The following is a 26,719-nucleotide window of genomic DNA, read 5'->3' as shown; positions in this document are numbered from 1 at the left end:
CAGCGAATTGAACTGGGCGACGTCGAGCACCACGTGCATCGCCTGTTCCCCCAGGCGACTAACGTTGCAGCGGAGGTTCTTCATCCAAATGAACAACAGGGGAAGTCAATCCTCGCCGCTTTCTTAGAGGTTCCTCATCTGCAGAAACTCCCCAATGGCCACTCATCATCCACAGAGATGAGCATACTACCAGCAACAGCCTCGTTCCTTGCCGATGTGCAGAGGACCGAGTCCGAACTGCGCGACACGATCCCGCCCTACATGATTCCCACCCTTTTCCTGCCCGTGAATCGCATTGCACTGTCGCTATCTGGAAAGGTGAACCGCGGTGTGTTGCAGAATCTGGGTAGGAATTTGAATCGGAAGGACATCAAAGCCTTTATCAACCCTCGCAGAACCAAACGAGCACCGGAAACGGAAATGCAACGAGCTCTAGGGATGCTGTGCGCCAAGGTCTTGAACCTACCACTTGGCGAGGTCAGCATCGACGATAGCTTTCTCGCGCTGGGCGGTGATTCCATCAGTGCCATGTCGCTCGTGGCGCGTGCAAATGCTCTTCAAATTGCCATGTCTGTTGGCGATGTCTTGACCCAGAGCACGATTGAGAAACTGGCGTCGCGTGCGAAAAATACCACAGCCCTGCTTCTGCCGCAACCTGAGGAACTGGATGTATCATTTGCATTGTCTCCGATACAAGAGATGTTTGTCGACGTCGTGCCGCAGGAGTCCCATAATCACTATAATCAAAGCTTTTTTTTGTCTCTCGCAAGAAATGTTTCTGTGGAAGACTTGGAGGACGCCGTCCGCGAGGTGGTTAGACATCACGTGATGCTGCGAGCCCGGTTTAGTCAGGATGCAGAGGGCCTGTGGACGCAGAGCATAACTTCCAAGCCAGAGTCGTCCTCGCCCTATTTATTCAAATCGCACGAGGTGGCCGATGTTGCGTCCATTGAGCCCCATGCATTGAAGACCCAGCAAAGCCTTAATATCGTGAGTGGTCCTTTGCTGGCAGTTGACCTCTATCAAGTCCATGGTCAGGGGCAATACATTCTCCTTGTGGCGCATCACCTCGTGGTAGACCATGTCTCATGGCGAATTATCCTCAGCGATCTGGAGGAGTCCCTGGAGGCATCTTCCGCCTCTAATGCTCGCGGTTGTCGCAACATCGAGTCATCGTTATCCTTTCAGTCCTGGTGCCATCTCCAGGCTCAGCATGTCCGGGAACAACTCCCCCCTCAGAAAGTGTATCCGACACCTACAGAGAACCATGTCCCGCTGTCGACAACCTTTACATGCATGGATTACTGGGGCTTGACAAGCCGATCTAACACTTGTTCGGATATTGTCTCTATCGGCTTCACCCTGGATGCAGAAGTGACCGAGAGTCTTTTGGGTCACGCTAATGATGCCTTGCGGACGAGACCCGTGGAAATCATTCAGGCTGCACTCGTCTACTCGTTCATGAAACAGTTCCCAGATCGAGATGCCCCAATCATCTATAGCGAGGGACATGGAAGAGAAGTATGGGATCCCTCGATCGATTTATCCCGAACCGTAGGATGGTTTACCACTATATGGCCTACCCTAATCACCGTGCACCCGACGCATAGTCTTATCGAGGTGGTGAAACGAACCAAAGATGGGCGACGACAAGTCCGAAATAACGGATGGGCTTATTTTGCATCACGATTCCTACACCCCGCAGGACGCAGCCAACTGCCGCTGGAGGTGCCCCTCGAGATAGTATTCAACTATGCTGGATCGTTCCAACAGTTGGAACAGCGACAGGGACTATTCCACATGGCTGAGACTCAGTATACTCGGTTTGACGTAGCAGCCACTGCCACTCGATTTGAGCTCTTCGACGTGTCAGCTGTAGTTAATCGTGGACAGTTGCAGGTGGAAATCTCCCATCACCAAGCTATGCCCCAAGCTCGCATTCGGCAGTGGGGTTCGTCCTTTGAGGCTGCATTGCGCGAGGCCAGTGTGAAGCTCCAGGAAATCCAGAGGCAATTTACGCTTGCCGACTTCCCTCTTCTACAAATCGGCTACAGTGATCTGGCGCATCTAGTCGATACGGTTGCCACCGTGGCAGAAGTACACGACATAACAGAGATCGAGGATGCTTACCCATGTTCAAGCATTCAACTAGGCATGCTCCTCAGTCAAGCCAAGGATGCAGCACAGTACATTACCAGTACTACATGGGAGGTTCAAACTATGGAAGGCATTGATGTTGACCGCTTCATACGCTCATGGCATAAGGTTGTCAATCACAATCCCATTCTCCGCACCATCTTCGTGGAGAGCCATTCGGGCCAGCTCTGGGACCAAGTGGTGCTGAGACACTCAGCCGGCGATGTCATACTTGTCGATGCTGATGGTATAAACTCTCCGGTCTCTCAAGAGTTCGGTAGTGTCAGAGCATCCCGCCCGTGGCAACTCATTGTGACTCGTGCAGGCGTTGCGCTCTTGTGTGAGTTTCGCATCCTTCACGCTCTGGTGGATGGGTTTTCAACGAGTTTGCTTGAACAGCAACTGTCTCGTGCTTATGGAGACCAAGTTTTCTCCGAGCCCGTGGCAACTCTGAAAGATTATATTTCTTATGTTCAGAGTCTTCCCAGTGGAGTAGCCACGCAGTTCTGGGCCACGTATCTAGAGGGGTCAGACCACTGTATCCTTCCCACTCTACACCATTCTCAAGACCCCAATTACCCGGGTTCAGTATCATATGTCACCCGGAAGCTTGACGATCTTCGCCCACTTCAAGTGTTCTGTGGAGAGAATGGGGTCACCCTGTTTAGCCTGGTTCAGCTGGCTTGGGGTTTGGTTCTGAGAGCTTACACTGCATCTGATGCTGTATGCTTTGGCTATCTGGTCACCGGTCGAAATATGCCGATTGCTGGAATAGACGAGGTCATCGGGCCTTTAATCAATATTCTTGTAAGCAAGATGCACTTGGACGGCAGCAACGCCATTGCAGATCTGGTCCAGTCGATTCACTCAGACTTCCTACGAGGGCTGGGTCATCAGCACACCTCGCTGGCCGAGATATACCATTCGTTGGGTATTTCTGGACGTGGCTTGTTCAATACCGTGGTCTCATTCCAGACCAAATCTGAGCAACAACAAGTCAATCATACCTCTGGGCTTTCCATACGTACAGTCGACAGTGACGACCCGACAGAGGTAGCTTTTTCCATCTCCACGTTTTGCATTACATTCACATGACGTCGCTAATACATCTTACAGTATGACCTTACGTTAAACGTTTCTGTATCCAAAGACGACATGGAATATGCGCTGTGGTACTACGAGCACTCATTCACACCAAGCCAGGTCCATGATCTTGCAGCTGCCTTTGAAAGAGCCCTTCTGAGTTCGGTAGCCTTGACGAATGCAAAAATCCGGGATGTCGATCTTCTAAGCGAAGATCATCTTCACTGGTTACAATTGCGGAACGAGGTTCTCCCCGAGACGCGACAGGTGTGCATACATGAAGCCATCGAGCCATTTTTCCTGTCTACCCCTTCAGCTCAGGCTGTTTGTGCGTGGGATGGTGATTTCTCTTACGCGGAGCTGGATCAATTGTCGTTCAGCCTGTCTCGAGTTTTGACCCACCGTGGTGTTGAACCGGAGACATATGTAACCATACACTGTGAGAAATCTAGGTGGACATCTGTGGCCATGCTTGCCGTCCTCCGTGCTGGCGGTGCTTTTACCCTCCTTGATCCTTCTCTCCCCCTTGCCCATAAGCAGACCATTTGCTCTGATCTGGGTTGTCAAATCATGATCTCCTCCAAAACAGCTGAGGATGCCTCGTCGTTGGTCAGAGAGATGATCATGATTGGCGACGGCGAAGATGAGTCGTGGGTCGTGCCCCCATCGGAGCCCATACGATCATCACAAGCCAAGCCTACACATGCAGCGTATGCGGTTTTCACATCTGGTTCAACCGGGAAACCCAAAGGCGTTGTTATCGATCATTCTTCGTTTTGTACCAGTGCGATGGCCCAGCATCAATCCTTATCCATCGACAGTTCTACTCGTGTGCTACAATTTTCCGCCTACACCTGGGACGTGAGCATCATGGACCAGCTGGCAACGTTCATGGCAGGTGCTTGCGTCTGCATACCTTCGGAGTCTCAACGAGTCAACGCGCTGGCAGAGGCTATTCAACAATACGGCGCTACCTGGATTCAAACAACGCCGCCGGTTGTTCGTCTGCTCGAGCCTACCCAGGTCCCATCACTACAAACCATAATTCTCATTGGTGAGACTCCATCATACGATGATATAAAGATGTGGCAGGGTCGGGTATCTCTTCGGGAGACATTTGGTCCGACAGAGTGTTCGGTCCTGGCTCTCGTCAACCCAGATCTATCATCTGATCCAAGGAACATTGGCCGTGAGAGCGGCTGTATCTGTTGGATTGTCGATCCAGACGATCACAACAAGCTGGTAGCGGTAGGGGCCATTGGGGAACTGCTCATCGAAGGCCCGATTCTTGGCCGCGGTTACTTGAATGACCCTCTAAAGACCTCAGCAGCGTTTATCGAAAACCCAGGTTGGGCAGAAAGGTTCCGTAACAACCAGAGTGTCCGACTCTATAAGACGGGGGATTTGGTTCATTATTGCCCAGACGGGTCGATCCGTTTCTTCCGGCGCAAGGACACCCAAGTCAAGCTTAGGGGCCAACGCATTGAGCCTGGTGAGGTTGAGCATCATATATCCAATAGCTTCGACGGCGCGGAACGTGTCGTAGTGGATGTTCTCGCGTTGGAATCAGAAGCCTCTCGTTCATTCTTGGTTGCCTTTGTCAAGCCCGCGAGTCTAAATGACAACGACGTTGACATTGACGCTGATCTCTTTGCTCCTCCAAGTACAGCATTTTCTGTACAGGTGGCTCTCACTCAGGCCCGGCTACAAAACCAGCTGCCCAAGCACATGGTGCCCACGATCTTTCTGCCTCTGAACTTTGTCCCTCTGACCAGTTCTTGCAAGACAGATCGTCGTATGCTGAAACGAAGAGCAGCGGCGCTGACTCGGAGTGAGCTAGAAACATATATGCACGCCGGTGCGTCAGTCAAGCAGACTCCCACGACCGAAATGGAACAGAAGTTACATCCACTCTGGGCCAAGGTGCTAAACCTGGCGACGGAGATGATCGGAACTAATGATGACTTTTTCCATCTGGGCGGGGATTCCATTTCGGCCATGCAGCTGGTTTTCCAATGTCGCCGTGTTGGTATTTCTATTGGCATGGAAGATGTATTTCGGTATCGCACGCTTGCCGCAATTGCCACTCATGCTCGAAACGAAAAAAACAGTGCTGATGCGTTGGCTGTTGAAAAGATCGATGAACCATTCCCCTTGTCTTCAAGCCAGCAACTCTTCTTCCATTTTTCTCCACATGGTTTTGATGACTTCAATTACTGTAGCGTCATGAAGATTACTAGAAAAATTGAGGCTGAGCGTCTGCGAAGGGCCATCAGGACCATTGTCGAACGTCATTCCATGCTTCGTTCTCGGTTCAGCCAGGATTGTGACGGCTCCTGGATGCAGCGCATCACATCTCAAACTGAAGGGTCGTACCGATTTCAGCACTCGATCATCTCTGGTGAGAATGAAATCACTCAGGTGCTGCAAAGCGCACAAGAGTGTGTTAATATTCAACACGGTCCGCTATTAGTTGCAGATCATGTGCAACCGGATGGACAAAAAGACGATTATCTCATTCTTGTTGTCCACCGTCTCGTTGCTGATCTGGCTTCGTGGCACATTATACTCGGTGACCTGGAGACTGTATTAAGCCAGAAAAACCCGATCCCTGCATTTGCTCCGGTACCAACGTCCTTCCAGGCTTGGTGCAGTTTAGAGACAGATTCCAAGGCTAGGCATCATCTCACTGGAAACAGACTTCTTCCTCACTCGGGGGAACAAGTCCCTATGGTCTGTCCACTTGAGTTTTGGGGTATGACAGGACGTCCAAATCAGGTCAAACACTCCAACACTACCATATTTACGATTGACCATTCCACAACAAATCTGCTCTTGGGCCGTGCCAACCAGGCATTTCAGACGCAGCCAGCTGAGATCTTGCATGCGGCATTAGTCCATTCTTTCATTCAGACCTTCGTGGAACGGAACGCTCCAATCATGTATAATGAAGGTTACAGTCGTCAGCCTGCCGATAAGTCCATTGATACTTCAAATACGGTGGGGTTGTTTGCTACACTTCATCCCACTCTAGTCAATGTCGACAATTGTCAAGATCTGGTAGAGATGGTACGTCGCACAAAAGATGCCCACCGCTCGGCTACTCCAAATGACTGGGCCCGTCTTAGTTCGCTTTGCAAAGATTCGCGATACTCGGAGAGCATATTACCAACGCCGGTCGAAATCGTTTTCAACTTTGAGGGGGTGAAAGAGCAGCTTGAGAATAACAACTCGATCTTACAAATTATTAGATCGCCGTACACAGAGCATCAAGAAACCAATAGAGCATCAGAAGCACCGCGCTTTGCACTCATTACTATTTCGGCCGTCGTTGTCCAAGGAGAGTTGATGGCGTATTTTACCTTCAATGAGCAAATGAAACACAAAGTTTTGCTGAAAGACTGGGTTGATGAGTATCAAAAGTCGATCGTCAGGGCGGTTATGGGCTTAAGTCACGCCTCCCCAGCCTATACACTCAGCGATTTCCCCCTACTTACAACAACCTACGAAGATCTTGACGCGTTTGTCGCCAGAGTCCGGGATCAGATTGGTCTGCAAGAGGGAGAAAACAGTGCCATCATCGAGAATGCATACCCATGCTCTCCCATTCAGCGTGGTATCTTGCTCAGCAAATCCAAGAATAATGATCTCTACAGCCCTCGTTTCACTTGGAAACTTCAAGTCGCTGGACAGAACCCCATTGACCTGAGCCGGCTCCGGGAAGCATGGAAAAGTGTTCTTGACCGACACCCCGTTTTCCGAACCGTCTTTGTGCAGAGCAGTTCACACATGGAATACTATAATCAAGCGGTCATGGTCTCATTGCCGGATAACATAACCACCTTGCAGTATGACGACGAGGATGTGATGGAATTAGTCCGAGATTATCGTGTAACTCGACTGCACCTAGATCAGAATGCTCTGTGGCACCTCATTTTATGCCAGAGCAAGAGGGGTGACACATTTTGTGACTTGAAAGTCAGCCACGCCTTGATTGATGGAACATCCATGGCTGTTCTGACACGAGAAGTGCAGTTAGCATATGACGAGATGCTCTCTGCAGGCGCTGGGCCGCCTTACAGCGACTATATCAGGTACCTACAATCCACTCCGGTGGACACTGTCATTGATTACTGGAAGAAGAAGCTCTCCGCCATATCACCGTGTATGTTCCCTAGGATCAGCAGCCAGAGTAGGCCACCTTCTACCAGTAACATCAAGCGAGAGCTGTGCTCTGTCGAGCTGGAGATCGAGGACGCCTCTATTATCTACCAGTTCTGCAGGCAACATGGATTTACCATCTCGAACATCCTTCAGGTAGCTTGGGCTCTTATTCTGCGGTGCTATACCACATCCAAATCCGTCTGTTTTGCATATGTCACGTCTGGTCGCGACGCTCCCGTGTCAAACATTGAAGGCGCTGTCGGTCCTTTCATCAACGTCTTGATCAATCACATGCCACTGGATTCAGATATGCCTCTGCTCGATGTGTTACGGGTTAATCAGGATGATAACGTTGACAACTTGAAGTATCAAAACTGTTCCCTCGCAGAGATATTCCACGCCATGTCCATAGGTGCAGCGGAACTGTTCAACTCCAGCATGTCTGTGCAAAATAGGACTTCAGACTACGACTCCTCCGGTTTATCGTTCGAGTTCTCGGTAGTGAATGGAGAGGACCGAACAGAGGTAAAATACCGGAACCCCTTTGCTTGCTACGCCCTATACGTCATTCTAACGTTTATTAATCTAGTATGACATCACTATACATGCCCTCGTAGACAGACAAGGTATATCCCTTTCGCTGAATTACTGGAAGGACGAGCACCTATCAGCAGAGCAAGCCGGGCAGATCCTTCGCACAATGAAGGAGGCAGTAATTAGCATCGCGACCCATCCCAACGTCAAAGTTGGGCAGGTGAGTTTGTTGAGCCCCGAGGATCAGCTTCAACTTCATAGGTGGAACGAGGAGGTTCCCATAACCCTCAACTCCTGTGTGCATGACCTCATTGAGCGACATTTCCAATGCAGTCCCTCCTCCATGGCAGTCCACTCTTGGGACGGTGACCTCTCATATCAAGATTTGGATCGCCTTTCGTCCAGACTTGCCACTCGACTCGTAGACTTGGGAGTTCAAGCAGAAACATTTATCCCCTTGCTGTTTGAAAGGTCCATGTGGGTTATTGTTTCGATACTTGCGGTGATGAAATCTGGTGCTGCATTCGTTCTCCTGGACCCGACTAGCTCTGTAAGCCGCCTGGAGAAAGTGTGTGCAGACGCCAAGGTCAAGATTGTCCTCAGCTCGATGGCCAATAAAGAAATGCTGCGTCATCTTCCGGTCGATCTTGTTGTAGTGAACAGAGAAGCTGAGTACCTCTGGCCGTCTGTCGTAGTACTGCCGTCTGTTGCAAAGCCTCAAAATGCTCTGTCCGCCGTCTTCACCCCTGAGTCAAGCGGTAAGCTGAACGGACTCATTATTGAACACGCCTCGTTTTGTTCGGCTGTGGGGGCGAATAAGGGGCCTATGGGGATAGACAGCAACACTCGGATGTTACAAGTTGCCTCATTTGCATCTGACACAAGCATTGGTGATTATTTAATGGCACTCACACAAGGCGGCTGTGTGTGTATCCCATCTGCATCACAGCTGGGGGACGTGGAAAAGGCGATTCATGATCTGAATGCTAACTGGGTAAATCTCACTCCCTCAGTGGCCCGGCGTATTAATCCTTCACGTGTCCCATCCCTGAAGACAGTTTATCTCGGTGGCGAGCCCACGACCTCCTGGGACGTGGCACGGTGGCAGGGCTTTGTCCGGTTGGTCAAAGGCTATAGCCCTACTGAGTTTTTAGTTCGTGGTACTATCCGGCCCAACACTCTGAACACATCAGACCCGCATGATATCGGCGTCGGAACGGGTGCGGTGTGTTGGATTGTAGATCCTGCAAATCACCAAAGACTCCTCCCTCCGGGTGCCATTGGAGAGCTCCTTCTTCAAGGCCCTATTCTCCCCCGGGGCGATCTTGGAGGCCAGAAGCAAAATAATACCTCTTTTATCAAACCTCCAATCTGGCTGCAACACCTCCAATCAAGTGTCTTTAGTCAGCTATACAAGACAGGTGACCTGGTTCGGTACCAGTCCGATGGATCCATCCTGTATATGGGACACAAGGATACTCAAGCCAAGCTCCAAGGTCAGCGGCTAGAACTTGAAGAAATTGCCTATCATATCCGTCAATACTTCCCCCAGGACAGGGACGTGGACGTGGTTGTTGATGTGATCCGACCTGATAATGGAAATGCGAAACCAATGTTGGCCGCATTCATCAGTCACTCCTTCAGTCCCGTCATTGGCGGTCCAGACAATGTTGTTTTTGTTGGACCTTCGGTTCCTTTCCAGATGGCAATTCTCGCGGCGCAGACCCAGCTCGCGGAGATATTATCCCCTTCCATGGTTCCCGCAGCATTCCTTCCTGTGGAAGGGATACCGCTCAGTGTAGCTCTCAAGGTGAACCGGAAGCTTCTCCGGGAGGCTGCCTCAAATCTCTCACTCAAGCAAATCGATGAATATGTCGATTTCTCACCCCTCAGCGACGAAGGAAGAATTCCAGCCAGTGAACTCGAGAAATCACTGCAAGTTTGTATTGCCCGTGTGCTCAACAAGGCTCCTGGTCATATAGGCTTGGACGATAACTTCTTCCGCTTCGGGGGAGATTCTATCAGTGCCATGACGCTTGTTTCCCAGTGTCGCCGGCAAGGAATGGCGGTAACTGTTGCGGATATTTTCCGTCACAAAACTATCCGACGATTGGCCTCCCATATTCAGTCGGCCAAGGCGACAGCAGCAGAGATTCAGGAGTCTGTGGGAACGGTATTCGACCTTTCCCCCATTCAGCAGGCGTTTTTTGATCGAACCTCGGAGGGCCTAAACAATTTCAGTCAGAGCTTCTTAGTCAAGCTCAGACAACCAAGGGAATCCATTGAGACTGCTATTGCGACAATAGTGAAAAGACACACAATGCTCCGCGCCCGATTCCGGAAAGAAGCTGGAGTTTGGGTACAGCTAGTCACTGATGACATTGAGCATTCATATCGTTATCGCAACCTGACACTCTCTGTTGCGGAGATGACCAAGAAGTGTTTCGTGGAAAGCCAGGCAGCCCTTGACTTCATGCAAGGCCCCTTGTTTGTGGCAGACCACGTAACTGTTGGTGCCAATCAGTATCTCTTCCTCGCGGCGCATCATCTAGTCATTGACCTTGTCTCATGGCGGATCATTTTGAATGATCTCGAGATGCTACTGGGAGGAGAGTCCTTGCCACCTCTTTGCTCCTTGCCCTTCCAGGTCTGGTGCCATTTGCAGGCCGAACATGCGAAAAAGCATCTAATCCCGTCAAAGACACTTCCATTGTTGGCGAATATACCGGATTTTGAGCTCAATGTTGAAGAATATTGGGGGGTCCCCAAGTGTTCGAACATTCATGCCGACGTGATGTCTATCAAATTCAACATTGATGCACGTGTCACAAAGCTGCTACTTGGGCCCGCAAATGAAGCACTACATACCAAACCCGTTGAGCTTCTGCACGCTGCAATTCTCCTTTCATTTGTCAAGTCGTTCCCAGATCGTCCGCCCCCAATTATATACCAGGAAGGTCATGGAAGAGAACCTTGGAACAGCTCCGTGGATGTCTCGGGAACTGTGGGTTGGTTCACAACTATCTGGCCTGCCCTTATTCGCGCCAAGGTGGACTCGAGCTTTATGGACGTGGCGCAACTTACAAAGGACATTATACGCCAGACGCAAGCCAACGGTTGGAGCTACTTCACTGCTCGGTATTTGCATCCCGAGGGAAGTAAACGGCTTACTTTCAGAGAGCCGATGGAGATTCTTATGAATTACCATGGAAGTTATCAGAGTCTGGAGAGCAAAGATTCTGTCCTCCAAGTCACATCCGACATTTTGGACATACCAGCCGGCGTGGATCCGCGGATGCCAAGGGGCGAGATATTCGACATCGAGATTTGGGTCTCTGGGGATACTTTGGAGTTCGATTTCACGTATAACAAGCATTCCCTGCGCCAAACGTCCATCCAGAATTGGGTTTCTTCCTGTCGGAGTCTCCTTGAAAGCGCAGCTGAGGAGCTGTCTGATGCTTCGTGTCTCTCTACCCTTAGCAAACCGCCCCAGTTGTCACTGACCGGCCCTGAACTTTGTCAGCCTTCGCAGCATCCTTGCTATATTGGCATTGACCCAGCCTCGGTACAGGGAGCCTATCCTTGCTCGCCCGTACAACAAGGCATACTATTGAGCCAGGAGCGAAACAATGCATTGTACACTACCAGAACGGTCTGGAAGGTATCGACTCCAGACTCACGGCTGCCCATTTCTATCAGCCAAATTCAACAGGCGTGGGCCCAGATCGTGATGAGACACTCGGCACTTCGTACCATTATCACCGAGAGTACTTCCCGCGACAGGCTACACGATCAATTGGTCATTGATCATGGAGCTGGCAAGGTCATCGTTTTAGATTCTATCGATTCTCCCATGGAACCCCTGGGAACTTTCCCCTGGCAATTCATTATCAAGCCAACATGTAATGCAGAGATCCTCTGTGAACTCGCCATTAGTCATGCCCTAGTTGACGGTATCTCCATTAGTATCCTTGGCACAGAGTTGAGCGGCATGATAGGTGGAAAGGCTATTGACTCGCCGGCCATGCCATACAAAGACTATATTTCTTACTTGACATCTGTTCCCCGCCAGCAGATTGCTGACTATTGGGGGGAATATCTCAGTGACGTCAACCCAACTCTATTCCCCATCTTGAATGATGCTTCTGAGGGCGAGTTGCACTTTGTGACTCGCTATATTGACGCTCAACGCATTGGAGCTTTCTGCAAGACATACGGATTCACGCTATCCAATGTGATACAGGTAGCATGGGCCCTGGTCTTACGCTGCTACACCGGCACAGACGATGTTTGCTTTGGCTACTTAACATCTGGGCGAGATATTCCGCTCTCCGGTATTGAGAATTCGGTTGGCCTGTTTATCAATATGCTGGTGTGCCGCCTACAGCTGGACAGCAACCACCAAATGCTGTCAATTCTACAGAGAAATGAAAGCGACTTTATTCGCAGTCTCGACCACCAACATTGCTCGCTGGCTGAAATCCAGCATGACTTGGGCCTCAACAGGGAGCCACTCTTTAATTCCATCGTCTCTTATCAGTCCGCTTCCCCAGTACGGGAACAAAACCGTCATCGGGCACATGACAAACACGCGCTAGCCTTGGTAGAGACAGTTGGAGGGGAAGATCCAACAGAGGTACGGGTTCTTTATCCCTATTGAACGCCTGTTTGAACAGCGCAGGGTATACGTAAGAAAGGAAAGAAAATTTCGTAAGCTAACATGCAATATAGTACGGATTGGTCATCAACGTGAATGCTAGCAGCGATCACGTCAGCCTCTCCCTCAGTTTCTGGGACGCCTTCCTCTCCCCTGAACAAGGATCTAGACTCTGTGATAGTTTAGTGCAGACTATTTCGAGCATCATCGATGGTCCCTCCACAATCGTCGGCGACATTGACCTTGTTAGTCAGGAGGAGCTCAACGTTATTCACTCTTGGAACGCGCAATTGCCGAAGACAGAAGAAGCATGTGTCCACGACCTGATCTTTGATCAATGCCGGGTTCATCCTGGGGCACCGGCCGTCTGCGCATGGGATGGCACCTTCAACTACAAGGATCTGGCTCAGCTTTCTGAGGACCTGGCCATACAGCTTCAGACGCTCGGGGTTGGACCTGATGTCTTTGTGCCACTACTCTTTGAGAAGTCGAAATGGGTCTCTGTGGCGATGTTTGCGGTCATGAGAGCCGGCGGCGCATTTATTCTGCTAGATGATTCCTATCCGGAAGCCCGTTTGCGTGAAATATGCGAGACTTCACGCTGCCCTCTTGTCATATCCTCGTCTTCCACCTATGGAAAAGCCGCGCCGCTCACTGAGCGAGTGGTTATGGTCTCTCAGAGTGAAGCTGCACAATGGAAGTCAAATATAGGGACATTGTCTCTCCAGCAAAATGTCCTTCCTCACCACGCCCTCTATTGTGTCTTTACCTCCGGTTCGACCGGTAAATCTAAAGGCGTGGTGATCGACCACTCATGCTATGCAACAAGTGGCCTATCGCTCCAAAAACGACTGAGAGTTACGAACGAATCTCGAGTATTTCAATTTGCTTCGCACGCGTTTGATGTGAGCGTTAGCGACTACTTGACGACCTTCATAGCGGGCGGGTGCATATGTGTTCCCTCCGAGATTGAGCGAATAAATAATATCCCCCACGCGGTGCAAACACTGGACGCAAACTGGATGCACATTACACCATCCGTCGCGCAAATTCTCCACCCATCGCAAGTGGAAGGGATCAAGGTCTTGGTCTTGAGTGGCGAAGCTATCAAGCCAGAGAACATCACGACATGGGGACATTCAGCTCATCTCATCAATGCATACGGACCAGCTGAGTGTTCTGTAGACTGCGTCGTCAACGATCAGGTGGTATCAAGTCCTTTAAGCATTGGATACGCAAGTGGCGCAACCTGTTGGGTCACCGACAGAAATAATCCCGCTCGTATACTTCCTATCGGTGTTGTTGGAGAGTTGCTTGTCGAGGGTCCTATCGTCGGTCGCGGGTATCTGCATAATGAAGAACAAACTCGTCGAGCCTTCATCGAACGACCCCCATGGCTTCAGTCTTTCAGAGGCCATGACGCTTATCAGCGGCTCATATACAGGACCGGAGATCTCGTTCACTATCTACCTGACGGCTCTCTGAAATACGTTGGACGCCGTGACAGCCAAGTCAAGATCCACGGCCAGCGTGTCGAGCTCGAGGAAATTGAATCCCACCTACGCCGTTTCTTCCCAGGATCTCAGGATGTGGCTGTAGAAATTCTCCAACGGCCAGATGTCGCATCTCAGAAGGTATTGACAGCATTTATAAGACGACAGGCACTGGACTCTACAAGGCAAGAATTTTCGATTTTTGAATCCAGCCAAGAGTTTGTCACAGATGTCCACATTGCAGAATTGCGTCTCGTTCAGAATGTGCCTCGGCACATGGTTCCAGTCATGTTTCTTGCTGTCAATCATATTCCATTGACTAGGTCGGGCAAGATTGATCGATCCAAGCTGCGTAACCAGGCAACGAAGATTTCATGGCCTGACGGGGGCTCTAGTGTTGAGCACACCTCCCGACGGTCATTGACCGAAACCGAGCGCAAAATACAATTGATTGTTTCCCGAGTGCTGGAGGTTAGGCCAGATGTCATCAACATCGACGGCGACTTTTTCCAGATGGGTGGTGACTCAATCACGGCTATGCAGCTAGTATCCCTTGCACGTCATGAGGGTCTCTCAGTGACTGTAAGACAAATATTCATCTTGCCAGTACTGGCAGATCTTGCGAGAGAGATCCAACAGTCCACGTCCGTGTCGGACTTGGCATCGTACGTCGTGGAGCCTTCCAGTAACACCGACCACGAATTGTTGAGAGATTTGCCTTGGAAAGACCTGCCCTTCCGCAAGGATGACGTGGTTGATGTCATTCCTGCAACAATCGTTCAAGCCTTTTCTGCAGGCCGGCCTCAGAACTACTGGTTCTTGGAGCTAACAGGGCCACTGGACACAGCTCGACTGAAGCGAGCCTGCTCAGAACTAGTCGAGAAACACTCGATTCTCAAGACTGTGTTTATTCCGTGTGCAGGCCAAATCTTGCAAGTCATCCTACGCAGCCTACCTCTGGACGTGATCGAATGCAACGCCAATCAGAAGGACCTGAGGTCATTTGCGGAGGAATACAGTCGTCAAGATTTCCCCTCACAAACTCTATACGGATCGGTGCCACTGGCACTGACACTTGTAAGAGGCAGTGATGAACGCCATCTTCTCATAATGCGTCTATCGCACGCTCAGTATGATGGCCTATCCATACCCAAGTTGATGGCGAATCTTCTTGATTTGTATCATGAAAAACACATATCCGTCTCCGCAGACTTTGCAACATATGTACGGCATCGTAACCGGAGCCAGAACGCAACGACATTCGCCTTTTGGAGGTCTTTACTTGATGGTTCATCCATGACTTCATTATTCGATCAGCCAGTAGCAACAGGTGCACTGAATGATTCCAGATCATCAGGCCTAGTCGAATCGATAGCAAATGTACCCTTGCCAACGCCCCCTCGGGGAATCACATTGGCCACCGTGGTGAAGACGGCTTGGGCTTTAGCTCAGTCGAAACTACTGCGGCGATCCGACCTTGTCTTTGGCCAACTAGTTAGCGGTCGCAACACGGGCGTCCTCGACCTGGAGGACGTCATAGGGCCCTGCATAAACATGATACCTGTGCGGGTTCAATTACACCCAGGTCAGACAATCAGCGAGCTTCTGAAGCAAGTGCAGGCGCAGCATGTGGAAACGATGCCCTTTGAAACGACGGGGCTGCAGGAAATTGTCAAGAATAGCACTTCATGGCCGGCGAACACCGACTTTGGGTCCATCGTCCACCACCGGTTCTCCCAGGATCAAAGCGCGCTGGAATCCAACGAGCTGTCATGCCGGATTGACGCGTGGTCGCCCCTCTCCCTACCTGCAATGAATGTCTGGGTGTCTACCATGGCAGAAGAAGATGGGTTGAGCATCAACATTTTCTCTCGCAGTGAGATTGCGACGCAAGCTCAAATCGATCGCTTGATGGAAGAGATGTCTGCCATGTTGGCAATTTGCAGAGAAGGCGTGTGCGTGCCTGGTGAGGACAGTTATGATGACTGGGTCCATGTGTAACGTCTGTCATATAACATGAGCAGTATTTTGTTATGGTTCAGGGGAAGAAAGGGAGTTGAGTGGTTGGCAATTATTTAGTGATTTCCTTGATATGGTGTGCTGTTGTTTCATACGGTTATATTATTTTCCATCATTTTTTGCATATTTTCTGAATTATCTTGATCGATATGCTTATATCCAAGGGTGTGCGTTTCTATACGTGCAACGGTATCTTATTTCTAACTATCTCATCCCCAGGGACATGTAGCCGAGGGCCGCCAGTTGTCCAAGAATACCGTATCCCTCTTGCGGTGTATGGAAAGAGACGAGAAGTCCGGTCGGAGTACTCCGTATGGGCTAGGGTAATGACCGCACCGAGAGGAGTCGGTTCCAAGACCATTTTCGTTGCATTGTACCCTGAAGCACATGCATGAGCAGATGTCAGAATAATTGAGAATGTGCCCCTGGAGAAGATCTATCACATTTTTTGTGTGACAGGGAAAAAATACGCAAAATACCTCACACACCTTCCGCTCTGTCTTTTCGTGGCGAGACATTTTTAGTTTTCTACGGATGAAAACACATTATTCCGGCACGTCTCAGCTCTGTCAAAAGCGCCACAATCTGAAAAGGTACCAAAGCTTATCCAATGGCATACTACCCCGTAACCACCATAGGGTCACACTCAGACACGGCAGAGAGATCCCTGCGACGGGTCAGGCTCAACCTGCGGGATTTGAAGAAGGTCTTAAATCAAACCATGCGGTTGGTTAGTCGATCCTGAATAGTCCCAAAACGGTCGAAGAGGGGTAAAGGTTCTATTACAGGAAACATGGAACCCATGAATACGAATAAGGGGAGGGCAGGACGACGGAGGGATGACCTATAAAGGAGATTCGCACATGGCAAAGCTACATTTCGCATCTTTTGCAATGCCCATGACTGCAGCATAATCACCTTTTGTCCTACCACTACTCCGTACTTGGAACTCACAAGCCATGCCTACCAACGGGCATAGGAAGGAGCCGAACGGAGAAGGCGGCCTACTTAATGGCTCATCGACCCCTGAGAAGACGTTGCGGCGCGCAGAAGAGACAGACGACTTGATCAACGCCGTAAAGTCCCTCATCATCCCCTACATCAGGGCAGCAGACGAAGCAGCACACACCAAAGCAAGCGGTCACCCTCAACGAGATTCCAATGGCTGTCCGCGAAACGCACTCGTCGAGCCGTACTCCCCCTCCGAACTCGTCGAGCGCCTCGGATTCTCGTTGCCGCAGGATAATGGACAAGGCAAGGACGGCCTCATGACAACTATCCAGGATGTCCTGCGGTACAGCGTCAACACGTGGGACCAAGGATTCCTGGACAAGCTCACGGCCAGTACAAACGCCGTGGGTGTGGCATCGGAACTCGTGCTGGCTGCGCTCAACACAAACGTCCACGTCTTCCGTGTCTCCCCCTCTCTAACCGTCGTCGAAAAGGTCACGGCACGCACACTGGCGTCTTATTTCGGCTTCGAGGGCCCCCACGCCGGCGGAATCACCTGCCAGGGCGGCAGCGCTTCGAACTTGACGTCGCTCGTGACGGCCCGGGGCGTCCTGTACCCCGACACGAGGCTGCTGGGCTGCCAGGGACACCGATTTGCCATCTTCACAAGCGCCCATGGCCACTTCTCGGTCGAAAAGGCCGCGGTGACCTGCGGCATGGGCGCGTCAAGCGTCGTCTGCGTGCCGGTGGACAAGGCCGGACGCATGATGCCCGCGGCCCTGCGGTCTCTGGTGCTGGAATCCCAGGCCCAAGGCAAAACGCCGCTGTACGTCAACGCGACGGCGGGAACGACGGTCCTGGGGGCGTACGACCCGCTCCGCGAGATCAGGGCCGTGTGCGACGAGTTCGGCATGTGGCTGCACGTCGACGGCTCCTGGGGCGGCTCCGTGTGCTTCTCGGCCAAGCAGAGACATAAGCTGGATGGCGCCGAGCTGGCCGACTCCATCGCCATCAACCCGCAGAAGATGCTCAATGTGCCCATGACGTGCTCGTTCCTGTTGACAGGCGATGTGCGCCGGTTTCACGCCGCCAACTCCCTGCGCGCTGGGTATCTCTTCCACGGCCAGGAGAGCGACGATGACGTCTGGGACCTGGCGGACTTGACGTTGCAGTGCGGGCGGAGGGGCGACAGCTTGAAGCTTGCGCTTGCCTGGGTCTACTACGGCTCTCGTGGTTTCGAGCAGGGCATTGATCATGCTTTCGACATGGCACAGCGCCTGGCTACCCTGGTGGACGGGTCCCCTGGCTTTGAGCTCGTCTCGACAAACCCGCCGCCGTGTTTGCAGGTTTGTTTTTACCATGCGCCTGGTGGCCGGGCCCCGGACGATGCCGAGGAGAACACGATGCGCACAAGGGAAATGGTGCAGAAACTGGTGGGTCGAGGCTTCATGGTTGACTTTGCGCCCGGCCCAAAGGGCTACCTGTTCAGAGTCGTGGTGAACTGCCAGACACTCGAGGGAACTGTGGACGGACTTTTCAAAGCTCTGTGTGATGTTGGGCGAGATGTTTCTGGTGTAGACGAGAACAAGGTCTCTGCATGTAGTTAGAGTTGGGCTTTACATTCTTCCGCGTTCAGTCTTGAACTATACACACTCGGTATCACTCAACTGTATCGAGGGGGCAAACGATGTGTCGAGGTTTAGAGGTACAAGTTTATTCACAGCTGGCATTATAAAGGTTGTCATGATTCGAAAATTCAACGGGCTGATTCAAGGCCAGGTTTCGGGAAAAGAAGCAGAATATAGAACGGAGCGCTGCTGATGAAAGACTACTGCAACATAAATCCAACTTGGTATTGTTCTCCGCTTTCTCCCAACGACCCTTGCGGTTTTACCTAGGATGTGACATTTTTATCATTCCGGAAATGGTACAAGGAGGCAACCAACAAGTCATGATCCGACCAATGCCACCCACACCAATTCCCGCCCAGCGCAATACATGAAGCATAAAGTCCCCAGGATATTGCTCCCTTGGATTTTCTTCCTTGTCTAACAGCCTCACCCTAAAACCAAATACCTTGTTCAACACACGAGCAATGGCCACCGAGGAGGGCCCTTCGTTTGCCGACGCCATCAAGGTCGAGAAGCTCGATTCGCACAGCTACAAGGCCAATTTGCACGCGGCTTTTAGAATCGGTGCCGGTACGTCCATCATCCGTTGTCGCCGACCTGGCCCTTGTTCTCCTGGCTAACTGGCTAATATGACTGCTTCTAACAAAGAAGAAGTCGAGAGTGTTGTCTTGGAAGAGATTGTTGAGATCAAGACTACCCCCAACTTTTGATGTAGTCGCGGCCAACCACGTCTTGAAAGGCGGTATCCCGAAGCACCACGGCACCTTGAGCAATTGACTCCTGCGACGGGTGGCAAGTAAGAGACGGCTTCTTCATGGACTGCCTCTATTCGCTCTCTGCTGGTTACACCGCAAGCGCGAATCGCGACACAAGCTCCGTCGCTCTGTATTTCGTTCAACCGATCCTCTTGGTGCCTTGGTTGTCGGCAGGTCATGAGAAATTGTCGAGCTCCTTGTTGCACCGTCCACTCGGAAAACGACAAGCCAAGGCTTATTGTGAGTCCCACGAGGCAATATGTGCGATCCTTTCGGAATGGGGAGTGAGTGTCTACCGGACGGACATGTAGCGGAACTTGGGGGCGACTGTCTGGCTCACAGGCAGGGACATACATATGCATGTTTCTTCTTTTAATATATGGGCAGAATGACAGGATTGGTGTTCCACAGGTCAGTCAAAGACGAAAATAAGCATTAATAAGCATTGGTAACTGCTCCTGGACGTCCAATGTTGCAGGCCGCATATAATAGCCGCGGGAGGCTAGAATAAAAGAGTTTCATCGTCCCAGGAACTTGGCGCCGTTTGTTATCCCATATAAATACGCTTATCTTGTCGCCTAATATGGCAGCATCTAGTTTACTACGCTGTACATGAACCATGTTCCACAGCATATAGACGTCTGGTGCGAAATATCCTCATCACATAGAAATAGCCAACAGTCACTTGGAAAGCCACAGACCAGTAATATCTTGGACGCAGACCCCAAACTTGCGGCAGTCTACAATTCTTCACTTTATATTACATGGTGTGTCGTACTACTGGTTGGAAATGACTCTGCAGCACTCTGCAGAACCGCTCACCAATGGGCAGTGAAGAGGATCGCATTATGTTTCAGGTATTGTTCCTGCTGATGGGCACCTTGACGGCTTCATAAAGTCAATGCGCTGTGTGAGCTCTCTTTGCTCAGCCCAGTTCACTACATGATACGATGAGGTGCAGTGAATAAATAACGTAAGGCTCACTCGCCTTCATCACTTCGACTTGGCTGTCCAGTGCCAGATGCCACTGCTAACGAGATATATATATACATATATATCAAGTATATATGTATTCTTTTCTTTTTGCCTCTTCTTCCATAGTAAATTACGACTGCCTTGAAGCCACTCCACCAAAATGCCATTCGTAGCGTACAAAAGCTCGGCACAAATGGCGCAGTTCATCGTGCTCTTGATCTTCACGCCAATAGGCATCTTGGTCACGGTGCTGCGCTTCGTCGCTGCCCGCCGCAGCCAGCGCAACACCGATATAGAAGACTGGCTAGCCGTGTTGGCAACCATCTTCTTTGCAATGTGCAACCTTTCGGGTCTCATGGGCAAGTCGGCACCTGGACACGCCGTTTCGAAGAATCTTTACTGATCAATGCCCGACTATAGCTATCAGCATCATCAACGGCAGGACCCTCAAGCAGGAAGTCGGCGAGTCCCCCTCTGACTACAAGCTCATGCGCAAGGTAAGCCAGACCCAGATGTCGACTCAAGTGCTACAAGACGAGAAGCTTACACGCGGAATACACAAGTGGGACATGGTCGGCCTTTATATGTTCTTCGGGCACCTGCTCACGGTCAAGCTCAGCATTCTAGCCTTGTATCGCCGAATCTTTGGCATCCATCGTACCTATCGGTTGTGGATTTATGCCTTTGCCGCATTCCAGACAGGGCTCATCGTCATATTCTGCATCGTGCAAGCTATACAGTGCAGGCCTTTTGGCCGATACTTTGACATATCCGTCCCAGGCGATTGTCAGCCGGAGAACATCATCGTTTTGGGGGGCAGTGTCCCCGACACGTTTGTAGACTTTGGCTTAGTTGTCCTCGCCATGGTCATGATTCGCCAGCTACATTTGACATCTTCTGTCAAGTGGAAGCTCCGTCTACTGTTTGGAGTTGGCTTCATGTAAGTATGCCAGCACGTGCAAAGACAAGTGCTAATTCTGACTCCAGAGTCGGCGCCATTGGCTTCATAAAAATTATCATTACCTATTCCACGGACTGCTTTTGTAAGCTAATTATAAGGATGGACAATTTTCCCTAATCCGGATGCTGGAACCTGTTGAGGCTAATACCTCCATGCTTCAACTAGATGCCTTCAGCATGATCTCTCTCTGGAGCTGCGTGCAGATGTTTCTGTCGTTGGTCTGCGCCTGTCTCCCCGTCTACCGTCCGATCCTACCGACCAGCGTGCTTCTGCACCAGTTCTTCATTCGTATCACGAGCTACGCCAAGAATTCCAGGAACAAGTCCTCGCCCCCTAGCAATATACTTGGAGCAGAGGACGGCGATAGCACAAAGGGTCTTGCTGCATGGACCGAGGCACCCCGTGGCCACGGTAGATATCCCCTAAGTGTGATGACTGCCGGTACGCCATGCCCAGCCAAACCGTGTGGGATTCATGTGAGGAAGGAATTCGATGTACGGGGCCCGGATGGGTCATCAGGCGGACATATATCGTGAAATGGCTAGCTATGCTTTAATAAAGAACAAAGTAGATTGGACCCTTGGATTGATCTGAGAATAATTAAGCTTTTATTTGCAAAAGGTCAGCCTAGTAGTAGTATTGGTACGGAGTAGTTGCTTCGTTTTGGAGATGTGTTGGCGCGTTTCTACGATAGCCACGTAGCTGTTGGCTGTGCTATTCTTTTAATTCGTATCCTTGTCTGTAATGAGGATGTCCATGAGTTACGCCACAATGAGTTATGTGTACATATGCTCTGCGCTGGTGCCAACAGACAAGGCACTCAAGCGTTGTTGGTTGTTCTCCTGCCCCAGCGTTCTGCCAACAAGGTCTCGGTGTCACACTTCGTTGGGTACCGCTTTTGATAGCTCACAGAGTACTACTTGTGGCTATGCCAAAATCGTGCGTACTCTCAAGGCGAGGCGAGCAAAATACTGCGCTCCGCCGACCCCAACCACCGGATTCCGGCAAGGCTTGTATGGGTGTTGGGACCCGGTAGGTCGAAGTTGGTGGCCAAGATACTATTTCCAGCACGGATGCCACATGATGCTGACGAACCAACCACTCGGCAAGCATACGGAGCAAGCAACCAGACCCAACATTCATGCGTGTCATGGTCCGTAGCGGAGCACAGACGACACGACAATGACACAAGAGCTCATGAGCAAACAAGCATCAGAGTTGCAAATATATGTCAATAGCACGTGATAGGGATCCCAATGTCAAAGCTTCAAGTTCCATGTCCTCAAAGAAACGACACTCCATTATCTCTGCGGCCAACTTAAACAAGTCGCGAGCGAGTAGCGAGTAGCCTCCACCCATCTCAGACGTGTCCCTTCGGACTCTGCAGTCAATCTATCATGGCTTTTTTGCCTGTTCAAGAGCCAGGTGTTGGGCCGCTATTGGCTTATGTGGCCGTGACCGTTGGTGCCTCCAGCCCATGCCTACCTTGAGCTGTAGAGTACAGTCCAACTCAGTCTGCTTTCTTGCTTTTGCTTACAAAACAATGCTTGCCTAGATATTCTTCTATCTTTCCGCGAGCTCAATTTGGCGGTTACACTTTCACCCGCTTGCCAAGTTTCCAGGGCCTAAGCTTGCCGCGATTTCCGATGCTTGGTACGCATATCACTCGTAAGTGAACAAGTCCTGTATTCCCGCCTATAAAGGGTGTAACTCGCTAAATAAAACCCAAGGTTAGCAGGACGATGGCCCTGGGCTGTGGAAGACGCCATCAAAAAATACGGTCTGGCAATCTGAACGTTTACATGTGTGTGTATTTGGACCTGCTGACTATGGCATGAGAAACAGGCAACATTGTTCGAGTCGCACCCAACGAGCTTGCATTCTCCTCTCCTCAGGCATTCTCTGGTAAGATACTGCTAAACCAACGAATTTTAGTTCAAGTCTGGTAGGCCGAGCTAAAACAACGTCTTTTCCAGATATATATGACTCTCACGATAAACACGTAGAGCTATTTGCCAAGACGCAAATTAACAATCACGGAAACGACAAGCATGGCGGCCTTGTCTGGGAATGGGATCCCATCAGACACCGTCAGGTATCTAAGCAAATGGCGCCTGCATTCAGCGGGCGAGCGCTTCGCGCCAAGGAGCCTACAATTCACAAATACGTAGACCTCTTTGTGCAACGCATGAGGTGTCTGGCCACATCTGCAGAGGGGATCAGTCTCAAGACATGGATCAGTTGGCTCGCGTTTGACATATCCGCCGATACGGCTTACAACCGGCAAATGAATGCCCTCCAAGACAGTACGTGGCTCCATGTCAAAAAAGGCAGAGGAAAACTAAAAACTCTAACCGTTGTACAGTGAAAGAGCCCCCATATCTCACAATCCTCAGCGAGTTCAACAAGGCCGTTGTTGTAATCCAGACGTGCTGGAGATTCCCATTCCTAACCCCTCTGAAATACATGTACCTGCTGCTCATTTCGAGACGATCGCACGCGGACGCTCGAAAGCACAGCCGCCAGCTCTTGCAGCGGCGCATCCAGCAAGAGGGAAACGTGGAGCACCCCGATTTCTTCGAGCAGCTCATGCCGCAGAATCGAGAGCTCCCGGAGCGGCAGGAAATGCGCCATCTGGAACAGGTAGCAGGCCAGTTGCTCCTGGCGGGCTACGAAGGCCCCTCGACTTGGCTGTACCTCACGACGTACTATTTAGCAAACGACCAGAGGATGCTCGAGGCCGCGACTAGAGAGGTTAGAGAAGCGTTTGAGAGCTATGACGAAATCACGGCGACTTCTGCGGCCAAATTGCCCTACCTGGCGGCTTGCTTGAGCGAATCCCTGCGCCTGATGCCCTTGATCCCCAACGGGATGCCTGTCGTCAGCCCCGGCGCCATGGTGGACGGACACTTTATTCCCAAGGGTGTAAGCAGACTCCATGTCTATATCCGGCTGTGTCCTCTTTTTCCGTCGAGCATGCTGACGGTGATGCGTTGTTTAGGTGGTATGCCAGACTAGCCCTACGGCACTTGCTCACGATGGCTGTAATTTCCACGATGCTCTGCGCTACCGCCCCGAGAGGTGGCTGCCGAAAAGCCATGCGCTGTATGATGGTGATTTTGCCGCGGACCATCTGGACGCTTCAAAGCCCTTTAGCCAGGGGCCTCGGATGTGTCCCGGGAAGGAGATTGCCATGTGGGAAGGCAGAATCTATGCGGCCAAGGTGCTGTGGACGTTTGATGTGAAGCTGGTCGAGGGGCAGAACATCGACATGGCCAATGATTGGAAGGCATGGGGCATGTTTGTGAAGCCCGATGTGCGCATTCGATTTGTGCCGAGATGTTGAGGGGAAGGATATGAGTATTTCTCTTTGTCCTTGTATTTTATTGAAATTTTGGTTGTTTTGAATGTCAAGATTTCACGGTTGCGCGACTTGAAGCGCCGGACTTGCGATCAATCATGGTTTGTCTGGCTTAGCCTGGAGAGGCAACATTGAACATTACGCAATTCTGGAGTGCCGCGGCAGATATGTCCAGGTTGAGGGAAATGTGAATACGACCTTTGTGTATAATTAAATACCAGAGTTATTCAAAGAGCCACCCAGAACGCGAGGGATCTAGTTGGGATAGTCCAGTTGAGGTCATGGGAGTTGTTGATTCTCACAGCACCGAGACTTTACAACCCCGCGTTGATTCGGTGGTCATAACATCAACCGGGCCATATTAAAAGGCCGCCCGGGTCCGATCGGCGTGGCTGTGGCTTTCCGATTCCATACTGCCCAACTACATATAAACACCCGCTAAGCTGTTCCCAAATAACTTTGGTCCTGCCTACATATGCAACTAGGGTATCCTTGAATGTCCATCTTGGAGGGGCCCAGAGGTGACGACGCCAGCCTCTCGGATCATTCGGCATCAGGCGAGTGATGTAACGGCCCGCACCGCACAACATACCAGGCATCACTTACCTCGGAGCTTATTCTGTTGCCTAGTAGCAGGCAGGTAAAAGTGCTCACGAACGCTTGCGTTGGCCCCTTTTGCTCGTACTCCGGACGGGTTAGGGTTGGCTGTTGAGTCTGTTCAAGCCGCGACGTAAAGACCCATTGGTCTCTGTTCTAAAAACGAAATCAACAATCCTCTCGCCCTCTCAACTTCATCTTACACAGCGCCTTGGTTATACTCAATATCCACTACGACCATGAGTCAACAGAGCCCTATCAAGATTCAACTGCTAACCGTGCCAGACTGCCCGTTGGTAGCCAAAGTTCGTGACACACTAAACGACTGTTTGGCAAAAACACGCTCAGACGCAACGGTCGAGGAGCTTGTAGGAGAGTATCATTCTCCAACGCTTCTCATCAACGGCTTCGACGTCACTGGTAAACCCGTCTCGGCACAAGGACAACAAAGCTGCCGTCTCGATCTCCCCAATGAGGAGCAGATACTTGCTGCTCTTCGGGGCCTGTCCGTTCTAAGTTGCGAGGATGGAACAGAGGCAGCGGTGGGAAAGTCTGCTTTTCACATTCTGCTACGTACCGCAGGGCGTGTCACATTGGAACAGGTCAGCCAAGAGACTGGTAGAAATACGGACGACATCAGGACCGGTATAGAGGCGCTTCGGCGCAGGGGCCATGTCAAGCTAGATGAACAAGGCTTCATCGTCGGGGTTGCTGGATTGAGTTGCATTCCTACAGAGCATCAACTTTCCATCGAGGGGGAAAGACTCTGGGCTTGGTGTGCCTTTGACGTGATTGGCATTTTTGGTGCTCTTGAGGCATCGGGGTTCGCGACATCGGTAGACCCGGCTACTAACGAGCGCTTGGTAGTCAACTTTGTCAAGGGTGTTCCTGATGAGACGGGGCTTGGGGTTTTCATGGCAGACATGCCAGCGGGGGGGTCTGTCTGCGAGGACTGGTGTTGGAGAGTGCGATTTTTTCAGTCCGAGTCGGCGGCTGAGGCTTGGGCCCGGGCGAACGGTGTCACGGGTTCTCTTATATCGGTGGCAAACCTGATGGTATCGGCCCGCGAAGCATGGAGTAGGTACGGTTTGTCTTGAGGATAGACTGGCGGAATTGGTATGACCTGCCATCTGAGAGTGGGAAGCTCCATGCAAGTCATGGTTCTCTCAGCTCTGTAAAGATGACTTCTTGTTCGTGTTTTCCATGGTGTGTTTGTGATAGCAGAGTGGCGGTTTCGGAAGAAGTGGCGATTCTAGCTACTAGATGGACGTTTCTCAATGAAACATGTCTAAGTACACAGTTGTTCCCTCCGAAATCTCCGCAGTCACTTCTCCGTTCTGAATGCATCTTTTGCGCACGCCCAGGAGCGGGTGTGTAGGTCTACGGGATTTTGCAAATGTAG

At 51.0% G+C, this 26,719-nt stretch overlaps 5 protein-coding genes across 5 annotated transcripts in view; all 5 read left to right on the top strand.

Annotated features, from left to right (window-relative positions):
- The window catches only part of NRPS32_0 (Nonribosomal peptide synthetase 32), a gene marked incomplete at both ends in the record, with an annotated part of 28,516 nt that extends 12,448 nt beyond the window's left edge, over nucleotides 1-16,068 (top strand). Inside the window, 4 exons of the mRNA XM_066129790.1 lie at nucleotides 71-3,189; nucleotides 3,253-7,908; nucleotides 7,973-12,553; nucleotides 12,649-16,068. Coding sequence (XP_065985947.1) covers nucleotides 71-3,189; nucleotides 3,253-7,908; nucleotides 7,973-12,553; nucleotides 12,649-16,068 — 15,776 coding nt within the window. The remainder of the gene's footprint in view (nucleotides 1-70; nucleotides 3,190-3,252; nucleotides 7,909-7,972; nucleotides 12,554-12,648) is intronic.
- A 977-nt stretch (nucleotides 16,069-17,045) lies between these two features.
- On the top strand, nucleotides 17,046-18,644 carry dtxS4_0 (L-aspartate decarboxylase; the record flags this gene model as incomplete). The annotated part of the gene is made up of 1 exon (XM_014693355.1): nucleotides 17,046-18,644. The coding sequence occupies one exon, from the start codon at nucleotides 17,046-17,048 to the stop codon at nucleotides 18,642-18,644; it is 1,599 nt and encodes a 532-aa protein (XP_014548841.1).
- Nucleotides 18,645-19,132: 488 nt separating this feature from the next.
- Nucleotides 19,133-19,378, top strand: G6M90_00g016890 (uncharacterized protein; the record flags this gene model as incomplete). The annotated part of the gene is made up of 2 exons (XM_014693356.1): nucleotides 19,133-19,238; nucleotides 19,317-19,378. The coding sequence occupies 2 exons, from the start codon at nucleotides 19,133-19,135 to the stop codon at nucleotides 19,376-19,378; spliced, it is 168 nt and encodes a 55-aa protein (XP_014548842.1).
- Nucleotides 19,379-20,558: 1,180 nt separating this feature from the next.
- Nucleotides 20,559-24,705, top strand: BOA3 (Cytochrome P450 monooxygenase BOA3; the record flags this gene model as incomplete). The annotated part of the gene is made up of 9 exons (XM_066129789.1): nucleotides 20,559-20,757; nucleotides 20,819-20,895; nucleotides 20,962-21,338; nucleotides 21,386-21,441; nucleotides 21,525-21,800; nucleotides 23,205-23,264; nucleotides 23,336-23,665; nucleotides 23,725-24,284; nucleotides 24,361-24,705. 9 exons carry the CDS (start codon nucleotides 20,559-20,561, stop codon nucleotides 24,703-24,705), a joined length of 2,280 nt encoding a protein of 759 aa, XP_065985857.1.
- An 851-nt stretch (nucleotides 24,706-25,556) lies between these two features.
- merB (Alkylmercury lyase) lies at nucleotides 25,557-26,414 on the top strand (the record flags this gene model as incomplete). Its single annotated transcript, XM_014693358.1, has 1 exon — nucleotides 25,557-26,414. One exon carries the CDS (start codon nucleotides 25,557-25,559, stop codon nucleotides 26,412-26,414), a length of 858 nt encoding a protein of 285 aa, XP_014548844.1.
- Nucleotides 26,415-26,719: the final 305 nt, after the last annotated feature.

Source organism: Metarhizium brunneum, chromosome 1 (genome assembly GCF_013426205.1).
Source record: "Metarhizium brunneum chromosome 1, complete sequence".
Taxonomy (NCBI): Eukaryota; Fungi; Ascomycota; class Sordariomycetes; order Hypocreales; family Clavicipitaceae; genus Metarhizium; species Metarhizium brunneum.
This window is presented reverse-complemented; position numbering and strand designations above follow the sequence as displayed.